The 12,511-nt window shown below is 39.0% G+C and overlaps 1 protein-coding gene across 18 annotated transcripts in view; it reads right to left on the reverse strand.

Annotated features, from left to right (window-relative positions):
- Positions 1-112: 112 nt before the first annotated feature.
- NCOR1 (nuclear receptor corepressor 1) overlaps positions 113-12,511 on the reverse strand; it is a 196,025-nt gene continuing 183,626 nt past the window's right edge. For 17 of the 18 annotated variants that reach the window (XM_087825811.1, XM_087825825.1, XM_087825823.1 and 14 more), the window contains 5 exons: positions 11,510-11,652; positions 7,858-7,911; positions 7,164-7,385; positions 4,443-4,622; positions 113-2,960 (listed from right to left, as the gene is read on the reverse strand). In XM_087825811.1, coding sequence (XP_087681937.1) covers positions 2,773-2,960; positions 4,443-4,622; positions 7,164-7,385; positions 7,858-7,911; positions 11,510-11,652 — 787 coding nt within the window. In that variant the 3' untranslated portion in view covers positions 113-2,772. The remainder of the gene's footprint in view (positions 2,961-4,442; positions 4,623-7,163; positions 7,386-7,857; positions 7,912-11,509; positions 11,653-12,511) is intronic. The other variant, XM_087825820.1, reaches the window with a different exon arrangement.

The following is a 12,511-nucleotide window of genomic DNA, read 5'->3' on the forward strand; positions in this document are numbered from 1 at the left end:
GATGGAAGCTTCTTCCCACTTTCTGTTTAGGCTCATCTATTATTGACCAGCCAGCTAATTCCTTTAATCAAGTCTTAACTCAGAGAGATAAACTATTATAAAGCAGACTAGGTTTCAGTGCAGCCATTCTTAATTTATTGGTGACTAATAAAAACTATTGTCAACTACTCACCTTCTGCATTGAGAATATTTTTACCTTTTCACAATTGCAGGGGTTACTGAAAGTTAGGTTTTTCACTTCAGGTTTTATTTAAGAATTTTTGATCTTCCACAATGATTCAGCTCATGTCCCTGGTGCTGGGAAAACTAGTAGTTTTCAGAAAGACAGTCTCTTCCTTTTGGTATTCTCATTCAAGTTCATTTGCACTATTGTAAACAAGGTAGCAAAGCAGGGGACTGACTCCTTTTCTGATCATGTCACTAGTGTGTTCAGGGCATATTTTAAAAATAGAATCACTCAGCATACCAAAATTAAAGCATTATGAAACTTTCAGTTATAAACATGCACTGGAAGTTGGGCTGTCAGACTATTTCTACAAACAGTATTAGGAAGACCTTAATTTAGTCCTGGGTGCTGAGAAATCATGCGGAAGGATGTAGCTTAAGAACTGAAATCTCAGCCTGCAGAGTGGCACACACCTTGGTTTACAGCTAACTTCAGCACGTGGCCAGTCACTCTCAGTGCTGTGCTTGCGTTTTAAGTGCTGAGGTGGACCCTCTCCCTCCCAGGTTTACTCCATAGGTAAGGCACGTGAGAATCCTGAAATCTCTGAGTGATGGTAATGAAGGAAACACAGGCATTGTGATAAGCCCGGTGAGTGATTAACAGCTACTCACTCTAGGGTCAAGTGGAACTGCAAAAGGAACAAATTAGGCTCTGATCCGACATGTTCTCAAAACTATTCTGACTTGGAATCTCTTAAGATCCTCAAGGTCTTAGAAAAATACCATCATCATCTCTTTTGGGTCAGTTGACAATATAAATTATTAATGATGTCCGTACCTAAAAAAAAATTCAGCAGAACACTGTTAAGCAGAACATTGTTATTGTTTTTTTCACTCACATTAAAATGTGTAGGATGTATTTATAATAAAGTGAAACGAACTTTCCAAGTAATAGGAATCTGATCACTAAACCTGATCTAAAATTTATTTTGAGGACCTCAAGTATACAAGAGAGGAGTGGTAACAGGAGGGAAGGCTAACTTCAGACAAACAGGAGTTTATGGCCTGTCTTTATCGCTGCTTTAACTACGTGGGCAAAGTACGGAACCGGTGTTCTTTACCTAGAAACAGATTAGACACCATGCTGCAGGGTGATGTGAAGGTCTTGATCACACATATGAAACACTTCATTACAAAGAAAGCAGTCAGTGGTTAGCATAGACCTGTTTTCTTTGACTCTAAAGTTTAGAGGCTTGAGTACTTTTGTTAAAAAGTTGAGGTCTACTTAAAAGTCTGTAAAGTGCTGATTTTTACCATCCTGAGAGACATCTACTTCTCCCCTTTGTAATCAGTGGCATTCTCCCCAAACTGCTTAGTATCAGTATGCTAGAGAAGGATGCCTAAGTTGTATGAAAAAAAATCATAAAAATTAAAAAAGCAATTATTAATGAAGGCTAGCACTGACCCTCTAGTACCATAAGCAGTTTAAAATTCATTCTCACATTATTTGCTCCTTGAGAGTCAGTGAAGTGAAACATTCAACAGTGAACCCTTGCCCACAGGGAGTCAAAGTCAGAGGAAGCACTGGCACAGAGAGGAGAGCTCAGGATACACAGCACAAAGCAGCCTAAAACCGAGGTTCTACACAAATCATCTCTTCCAACTCAGCCAGTAATACACATCAAACTAGATAAAAGTGTAAGTTTTTCCTTTGAAACCTGAGACAGCAAGAGCCTTAAATCACAATCTACTGCACCTATGGGCTGGGCAGTCAAATTTATTTCAAAAGGAAAGCTTTGTTGTACTGCATCAGATGCAGAACAAAAGAACACTCGGGCGCGGTTAAATGACCAGTGTGCGAAACAGTGAGGCATGCCTCACATAAGCCTTTTAAAATGGTAAAAACTGAAGTATAACATACCCATGCAGTAATATTTTTTTAAGTGCTGCTAATTAAAAAAAATTTTTAAGCCTGCATTGGAAATTTACAATATGGCAGAATTTTGTTTCTTCTACCCTTTGACCTTAACACGTTAATGTACAGATTTCATGTGTTAAAAATCTAAACATTTCCACAAGCTTTTAAATATCACCTGGGAACCTGAATTTAGAGGAAACAAAATAGGATAAAAGTACAATGCCCGTGACAGCCAACACTATGTACTGGGCTGTATGAGGTTGTTTAGAAGGCAAGGGTTAAAAAGATGAGATTTTTTAAAATTACCCCAAAGTTGATGCTCTGATTTGAACACAAGTACACCAGATACTACAGTAAGGGGAAACACTGCAAAAAGGTCATCTATTTACAGAAGAGTGATTTAAAGACATTATGGTTTTCTTTACAGATGTAAGAACAAGAATTGTCCGCTTTTAAAAAATTCTACATTTCGACCTTCCACTATTATAATCCAATGAACTGCCTGTATCAAAGGCAGTTTTCCTCCCCCATCATTTCTTCATCATCCGTGGTCCAGGCTCTCCTGAAAAGTCTCTGGGCATAAATTATGGGAAGGCAGGTTTTTGACCTGCAATTGAAAATAAAACCACCCAAAACTAGAGATCTGTCCTCCACACCCTGTCCCCATCCAGATGCCTTTTCTGTGCAGTTCAGTCATCACTGTCCGACAGCGTCTCATACTGTGCTGAGAGCAGTGGGGCCGGCTCTCGCTCCCAGATCCTGTTCTGCTGGTGAGGAGCTGCTTGGTTCACAGAAGAGGGGGCGCATGCAATCGGGGTTGGTGGTGTGCTGCTGAGCATCCGCATAGTCAGAGGGTTATAAGGAAACTGAGTTGAGCCTGGCAAAATAAAAATTAGGTTTTCATTGTCCTGAGCATAGTTACTGTTTCACCCAACTTATACATGATGGAGGACAGGGTTATATTAAAATGATCTTGTAAAAACTAAGCAAAATGAAACAACACAGAAGGGCCAAGGTTTGGCCACTTAGATTGTAGCCAGTGATAACGCGGCAGTCTAGAAAGGACAAGTAACATGAATATGCACATGAGGTGAGGGTTGCTGAGCCCAGAAATGAAAGCTCAGGCCTGGATGTTTAGTTGTTAAGTCTCTAACTAGGTGTTTTCATAGAGAATTCAAGTAGAACTAGAAGATATTAAACTCTAACCAAAATAGTCTGGTTATACCAAGAACTTCCTGACTCTTGAAGATAAAGTCAGGGATACAGTTCTCATAGGATGAGGGGAGAAGTACCCAGGAATTTCAGCAGGTCAGGGGGCAGCAGGATGCATGTCATCCGCTGGATCCCACTGGGCAGATGTATACATGTACAAGATTTAGAAGAGGGATACACAAACCTAATGATAGCACTGCTACCTTTTGTCAATTTCTAGGTTATTTTACTCTCCCCAGAAAGCCTCCTACAGCTTAAGAAACTCTATCAGAAAACATACCATCTTATTAAGTAGTTTCATGAATGGTTTAATAATTCCTTCCCTAAGAGAGATTCGAGACCAAACAATCATTGACCTAGGCAAGTTTCCAAACTAGTACATAACCACTTCACATGTGGTGTGAGAATTTTAGAAACCAAAAAGCCTTAAACTATGCTGATCTAATAACTGTATGAAATCTATATGCCTTAAGGGGAGGGCACATTTCCTAGTTTCCCATTGACATCTGTATATTTAACCCCCAAGGAAAGTATGGCTTATACTTCTCTGAAAACTTAAAACCACCGCAAACATCGCAATTAGAAGGAAAAAAAGGTAAGAAAAGTCTGTCCCTTTTAAAGACACCATTATTACGGTCATTACGTTTTTAAAAAAACAGCTTACAAAGTGGAAAGCATTAATAGATATGCTAGAGAACTGTTTTTCATCTGTCTGTATGGACACAGTGAGCCTAAGGGGGGAGAGTGGCTTTTTAAACTGTCCCATTTCTGACTTTGAGATCTTAGTGTTCCCTACGAACCTCTCTAAGAGTGTCTGTGAAAGGCAGCAGGTGGGGCTGCCATGGGAGGGGCACTTTACATGTAGGTAGAGTTCCTGAAGAACTGAAAACACAGACTCACTTGCTTTGCAAACACCAGCATAATACAGAAGGGCCTGGAATGGGTATTTTTCCACCACTCTTCCTTTGTTCATGGTAATTAGACCCTGCATTCTTAAAATTTTTAAGGTTATATGTATTCAATTTCTATTCTGGAAAACAAGCCTATTGATGGAAATACAGTTTTACAAGCAAACTTACTTATTTTAAAAGTACAATTAAAGCATTAATATAAACCAAGACTCATCTTCTAGTAGCAAGTTCCTCACCTGTTGAAGAGGGCCTATCTTCCCAGGCCCACCCTGGCGTCTGCCTGTGGTAATCCCCTTCTGAATGAACAGAGGAAACTGAAGAGGGCCGTTCAGTTCCTAAATAGCCTTGCCCAGGGATAGGAGATTTAGACTTCCTGCTATTTGACTTGCTGATCAGTTTTGGTTTGCAAACTCCTCCTAAAAGTGAAAGAAATTAATTGTTGATATATAGTAATTGTGTTCTCAACTTAAAAACCTACCAAGCCCTGACCGGGTGCTCGGTTGGAGTGGTGTCCTGTGCACCTAAGGTGAAGGTTTGATTTCTAATCAGGGTGTATACCCGGGTTGAATGTTCCATCCCCACAGTTGGGGTGCATGTGGGAGACAAGTGATCGGTGTTTCTCTCTTACATCAATGTTTCTCTCTCTCCCTCCCTCCATTCCCTTCCTCTCTCTCTAAAATCAATAAAACATATCCTTGGGTAAGGATTAATTCTGACCAAAAAACCCACACAAAACAAATCCCCGACCAAAATGCTGATGACTATATAATGTTAAGAGAAAAGCTGAATGAGTAGCATGAAGAACCCAGATCCTAGTATCCAGTGGTAAAAATATCTAAATTACGGCAACGTTAACAAAAAAGGGTATGTCCTTATGCCATAAACTTAAAAACATGTAACCAAAGAACTAAAATTTGTGGAACATCATTTCCTTCCTGGCTTTGGAGCACAGAAAATGCTAAGGAAATTAAAGCAGGTTGACAAAACTCTTAAATCCTGACTACCCCTCCCCCACCAACTTAGAAGCACACAGAAGAGTTATTACACCATGCCCGGGAGACATGTCAAAGGAACAAGACTGCAGAACAGAGCCCTTCATGGCACACTGGACCTCAGCAGAAATTCACAGTAGTGGGATGCCCCAACTGGGCTCCAAAATAAAACATTAAAAAGATCTCAGAAGAGATCAGAGCCTTGGTCATCAGCAATCTTCCTCGGCCCAGCAGAACAATTTCATCCTGCCCCATGCCCTTCAACATACAGAAAAAAAGTGGGAAGAAAGCAACTTCTACACTATCTTATCTCCTTGAGGATAAGAGAGTATAATAGAACAAAGGGGGAAAGGTGTTTCTATAGTGAAGAGAAACTTCAAAATATTCGAAGCAAATTTACAAAAGAAACTCAAAGAATAGATAAACCAAGAATGGGGTGAAAAGGCAGGAAACAAAATACACAAGGATCATAATAGACAACGAAAAGGGAATTATTAGGAAAAACTTGAGATACAGAAAAAACAACAGAAAGATCAAGATAACTAAAGTAATTAGAAGGTAACAGCTATGGAAGACAAAGATGATCCAGCAAAAACAGAACTGTTTCTGGAATGGAAAGCCTAACAGACAGAAAATAACTAAGAGGAACACTTAACAAACATTTCCCTGAGTATAAAAATCTACCTGAAAATGCAAACGCCCTCCTGTAATCAGGAAAATCTATAAATGAAGAATACTAACACATGCTGATAATTTATTGAAACTGAGGAAAAAGGGATTCTTCAGGCAGACAAATTGTCACCTGCCAAGGGGAGGGGGTGGGGGGAACATCTGGCTTTATTTCTTATGTAACGATGAATGCCAGAAAAAAGTGTAAGTCTACAGGATGTTTGGAGAAAAGTATGTGTTAAGAATATTGTAACCTGCCAAGCTGTCATGTCAAACATAAAGACGACAAAAAGACATGCTCCAGCATGAAATTTCTTGGAATACAGCACCCTCTCTGAGAACATGGATTGTGAAAACCTCCTCCAGAAGAAATGCCATAATAAAAAGATGATACAACCAGGATAATTATAATTGTGTAACAGTCACCAATAGTATAATCTTAAAATACACACACGCTAAAATCAAGGAAAATCAAGTCAGAGCAAGAAGGGGAGACAAAGCTCATCTTTCAGAGCAAGAAGTGAATCCATATTGTCCTAAAATTAATACACGTAGGTAAAAACAATAAATAAAAACCTCTAATCTCTTTCTTAACCTTAGCGAGACTTTCCCTTGACAATAACAGGAAAATAAACCTGAACTAAACCTGAAATAATGCTGACCTTCAGGTAGTTTTTTACGCATATGAGAAATTCTCAAAAGAGTAAGAAAAAAGGCTATAAATAAGCATTACAAACTTAGTTTTGTGTGTGTGTGTGCGCGCACGTGCTTACTTTAAACAGGATGTACACAATGGTCTCATTCTTTACTTACCCTTTTATGTATGTCTGTCCCATGACATATCTGGAATGACGCTCAGACCTCAAACAAGAACATTAGCTTTCTGGGTAATGTGATCTCTAAAGGGTTTTTTCCCTTTTTTCTTTTTTCTATGGTATAAAATTCTTTTATACTGAACCTATCATTTTTATTACAATAGTAAGTCACTTTTATTCAAAAGCAGAATATGAAATTGCATGTGTGTTACAATTATATATAATGTGTGCACACAGATGAGTAGTAGATGCAGACAAAAATAATAACAGCTTGCTGCAGGGTAACATTCTGGGAAAAATTTTGCCCTTATTTCTGTTTATGTGACTAAAATGAGCAATATAAAAAAATTTTTTTAAGTAAACCCCTCTGAGTTTATTATGAACACATAAATGAAATCTCTTAGTGATGCTTTAGAACTTAGGGAATAAATTGGCTTTTCCTTGGGAAAGAAACAGAAGGGCACTAAAATGCAAACCTTACCGGAATGAGGTGATGGGTCCCCTTCTTCTCTCCGTGTCTCCCCACTGGTCACAACTGAGGTGCTGGCACCACCAGGCACCACTCCAATAGGCTGGGACATGACAACACCATGATCCTCAACCTTGTCATCAAAGCTTCCCATGAGAGCCTTCCTGATAATGTCTTCGAGACCGAGATTACTGGCAGGATCAGCAAAAGAATGGCCTCTAGAACTAACTGAGCCTGAAAGAGACACCCACAATATTTCTGCTTATTTCTTAGAGTTCAATCAGGAAACAAATGAACAAACTACATACAGTCCTCCCGTTCACTGAATACACACAGTTCTTGGCAGTTTCCTAAAGCACTACTAAGAGCCCAACACAAAGGCCATCTAAATCCACCGATAACTCAAAGAAATTTGTTTTCTTTGCTAAATGAATCAGTTACGCACTTTTATTCGAGTTACTAAAACAGTTTTCTTTTTCCCGTTTCCTACTGTCAGCGTTGTTCAATAGTTTTGGTTCTCTCCGTTCATTTATCTTTTCAACATGTATTTATTGAATCTAAATTCACTGTTGCTACTATCTCCTTAATTATGAGCTTTTAATTATTTTTGTATATTGGAGTAATCCCCTAGTATGCAGTCAGTACTCAATACATATTTGTTGGATTGACTGCTACCATACCAATTTCATATTGCAAATAATCTTACCTGAGGTAGTGACTGCTGGCAGATTAAAGATCTCAGTTCCTGGCTGAGCAGCTGCTGTATTTAAATAAACATTCAAGTTAAGTGAGATGTTAATCAGGTAAAAAAAAAGTCTCAAAAAAAAATTCCTACAATAAAATTAACCATTTTATTCTCCAGGATCTCAACTTTATATTTCACCCATTAATATAAACTGAAAGAATATTTTTTTTTTAAAGAAAGGACACCAGGAAATAAAACTATGGATGAGGTAGGAAAATCAAACAGGACTAATACAACACAAAGGAAGGAAAGAAACTCTGCACTGCTGGAAAAATACAAATAGGAAAAAGGTGCTCTCAGAAGAGGAATCCAGACTTGCTGGAGGAGAAAGCTTGGGCTTGCAGCCAACTCCTGCCAATTCCAACAGGTTTTGAGGCAGCCTGAGATTAGATCCAGGGGGGAAAGCTTCATGAGTAATATGAAAACGACCTTGAGTTTCCCTACCATGGTTAGTTGAAAACTTTGTACATTACCAGGATGAGACAAACATCCTGCCTCATTTTTTTCATTCCTAACTGTACAATCTCTGATTTGTATAGCTTGAATGACAATAGCTGGGACAACCTGGGAACTACCTATAAAGCACTATGCCAGAAACGGAGTTTGGGAACATAATAAATGGTGTTTTTCCATCATATCTTCCAACTTTATGGAGACAATTTGAAAAAGAAAGAGGATTGTGAGAAGTAGGTGGCTAAACAAATGATGTCCCAAAGAATATGTTTTGGATGGGACCATAGAAGGATGGGTTCTTGCCTAGGGATGAAACCTATCTGTGAAGATGGGGGGGGGGTGTGTGTGTGTGGGGTGTGTGTGTGTGTGTGTGTGTGTGTGTGTGCGCGCGCACCAGGTAACACTCAACCTAAATAAAATGATACACAGAGCCTTGTAGTTATTACAAAAATTTGTGGAATAGGACTCATTTTACAAATATTTATTGAGCAATTATTTGGTTGGATAATAAAATCACCTTATTGATCAAAAAAGGTCAGGTGAAAAAGATTTTATGTATTACAGGCAATGATAATGCTGCAGGATACTGGACTTAAAAGGCACGTCTTTTACCTATGGAGCTTGCAGCTCAGTGTGGTATTGCAGCCATCAAATCAGAATCACTTGGGTAGCTTAGTAAAAGTACCAATTCCCAAGGTTCCTGGGGCCTGTTAGTCACATATTTAAGCACTCAGGTGATGTGATCAGTATTAAAATTTGGGGACCTCTGGTTTAAAACTGCTGATGCTTTCTCAGCTATACTTCCTGGTGAGGACCGAATGTGTCCTGGAGTCCCATGAGGCCCATGCTTCCTTGGTACCAGTGATTTTCAACTGGTGTGCTGCTGCAAGAATGTTTAAAACATGCAGTACCTTGACTATACAGTCAGGTGCACTGACCTCTTTTCCCTTAGGTTGGTAAATAAAAAAATGACAAGGGTCAACACAACAGCCGTCAGGTGTGAGTGAATCAAAATTATACATTTTTTTGGGTCAGATTGGCAAAAATATATATATTTTTTGGTATGCAGCAGAATTTTAATAATTAGTTTATGTGTGCCATGAGATGAAAAAGGCTGAAAGTCACTGCTTAATACAATTCCTTAATTGTCCCTTTCCACAATCAAAATGAGTTCTTCCAATAAAAAACAAAACCCAAATTTAGGCAATTTTGTTAGTACTGGCCTTAAGACATTAATACGTTTTGTCTTCTGTTCAAGTTAGATACTCATTTCATTCTACATTTTCAGTGAGTAGAGACCATCTGTCATTCCAAAAGCACCCAACATCGTAGCCTGCTCAATAAGTAATTGTTAAATTAATGAATGAGAGAGCTACTCCTAAGGATAATGGAAAAAAGTAAGGGGAGAAAACTATAAAGTGAGCTTCTTAATTCATTTGTGGCTTTTTTCCTGTCAATTCTTTTCCCACTGAAATGGCAACACAAAGACTAGAGAATATGCTTGCAAACCATACACAAGTGAAACGCAGCTTAGCAACAGGCTGTGCTAACCCTGTATGTCTGGGCTCGAGAGAATCTGAAAACGAGAGCACTGTATTTTTGCTGGTGACATTTGAGGAGCTGAAAATAACAGATGAAACCATTGAAGACTGGAGACAGATAAATGTAATAATGATACTATTTTTAAAAAAGGAGAAGGAAAGATATCTGTAAAGCCTGGTAGCAATTCTGGTCAACATTCTAAAATATTTATCTTTTAGATGATTTGTTGCCACTTAAGATAATCTGGTAATTAAGAGCTAAGGTAAGTTCACCAGTAATAAGTGACACATTCAGCCTTTATTAATCACCAAGTGTCACAGATGCAAACACATCCACCTGGCAGTTTACAGTTCACAGCCCACAATTTCCCATCTTTTGACAGAGTCAGGAGACTAGAGCCTAGATCACAGAAGTAGAGGAGGAGACTGGTATACCCAGATTTCTGCACAACATCCAAAAAGTCTCTATCAGTGGATATAGTTGAGGAAAAGACGGATGAGTAAGACTGGGCAGTAATATAGGGAGTGTGCTAAATAACACAGTATGATAAGATCCTGATGACCAACCCAAAGGAAAGGTGTGGGTGCCACAGAGCTTTACCCTAGTAGACGTTTACCAACAGTCTGGATCATGGTGCCACAAGGACAGAACTGAGTTGGAACCACAACCCCATTAGTTACTATGTAACTTGCACCAGTTATTAGATCAGAGTCTCAGTTTTCTCAACTACAAAATGGAGATAATTATATGTAGCATGTACGGTTGTGAGGATGAAGTTAGTATGTATACATATATACCGCGTACACACATGCTTACATACATACATGCTTACTGTGCCAAGTGCACAGTAAGTGCTCTGTCTAGAACTCTTTTTGCCATTGTTGATGTGATTGTATTTCTAGATAGTGGTTTTAACAGATCTGCAGATGCTGCTGAATGGACTATAGGGTAGAAAAAATGAGAACAACGAAAGCACAGGTTGCCTCATCCTGTACTGGGAGCCAGTTAACTACACAAGCACAACAAGGGGCAGGTATGGATCAAGAGCAGCACATCAAGAGACCTTGATATTTATATTGATACTAGTGCACTATAACTTAACAGAACATAGGTTGCTAAATAACCCTAATACAATCTTAGACTCCCTTCATAATGATGACTCTAACCCACTGAAAAGCTAAGCTAGGTAGGATGTTTTAGGGGAGAGACACTGAGATGGCACGAATGCTCAGAGCCAGGCCGTGTGAGGAACTGGGGATATGGACAGAGATAAGACGACTCAAAGGAAATGACCTGTCTCTAAGTAGCTGAAGAGATGTCATGTAGAAACCAGTGGGTAAGAAACTATGGCGCGCTAACCCAGCCCCACACAAGAAAAAAATTTCCTAGCCCTAGCATTTATTCAAAGAGAAAATGGACAGCTTCAGAAAATAGCAAGTTCTTGCTCCCTAACAGAAAATCTCATGTACTGGCAGACATCTGAGAAGGAACTTTAGGATCAGGTACAGTTAGGAGCCTATAAAAGCCTTTAAACACAAGGATTACAGAAGAGGCAACATTGGAGATATCATTATTAATGCAAGTTTTATTTGAGGTTTATAAAAGAAATTCCACTTACCCATATCAGAGTCACCTCCACCAGAGGAGTTCAACTTACGAAAAATCTCCTGCTTCTTTGACTTAACCATGGGTGATGTGTTTTCAAGCTTGGTGAAGAATGAAGGCAGGTAGCTGATACTCCCTGGTGAGCGGGAGTCATTCCTGTTGGGAACACAGTGATGTCTGTTGTCATCATGAACTCCTAACTTGGGGGACTTCCTTTCAATGATAATAACAGTCGTAGAGTATTTACGAAAACTACTACCTCCCCATCTTGTGTGGTTACAATCCTAAGGAGCAATACGTGACCATAAGCCAGTTAGTACGTCATATTGAGGACGCAGTCAAATACTTTAGCACTCAATGGTGAAGTCACAAAATGAGGACTGGAATGGAGATGGTCTAGAACAAGGATTCTTAACGAAGAATTCGCAGCAAGTGCATTAACAGAAAGATAGAAACAGCTCATGACGCTATACAAACAGCACAAACACTGATATATTTAGGTTACCATGTGAACTGTAAACTATTTTACTAGCAGAATTGCTTTGAAGAATAATAAAATAATAATGAAGAGCACACTTGCCTATAAAATAGCAAGAGTTCAACAACTGGACTTGAACAGAATAACTACAATGTAGAAGTTGTTAAAATCATTTCAAAGCCTCCTGCCAGATGAGCTAAGTTTTCTGTGAAGGGTTTCATGTAACACGTTTCTTCTAACAGCTCAAGACTATCAGGATATAACCGGAGCCAGAGGCAATAACAGAGAACACATGGAAAGCTGGAGGTAACAGTCTGGTCATGGGACTTTCATCTTTCAAACAAGAGAACATGTCTGAAGCTACTATTTGCCAAGAAAGATGAGTAAGGTGATAGAAAAGTGAATAGAAATGTCCCGAAAAATATCCAAACTTAGGAGACAACATAAATGCATAATTACAGCTAACATTCCCTCTTCAAAAATGGATTTCCTTCCTCTCTGAAAGGTACCGACATCTATCTGACTGCTGGGGAATAC

Source organism: Miniopterus natalensis, chromosome 17 (genome assembly GCF_054644295.1).
Source record: "Miniopterus natalensis isolate mMinNat1 chromosome 17, mMinNat1.hap1, whole genome shotgun sequence".
NCBI classification, from domain to species: domain Eukaryota; kingdom Metazoa; phylum Chordata; class Mammalia; order Chiroptera; family Miniopteridae; genus Miniopterus; species Miniopterus natalensis.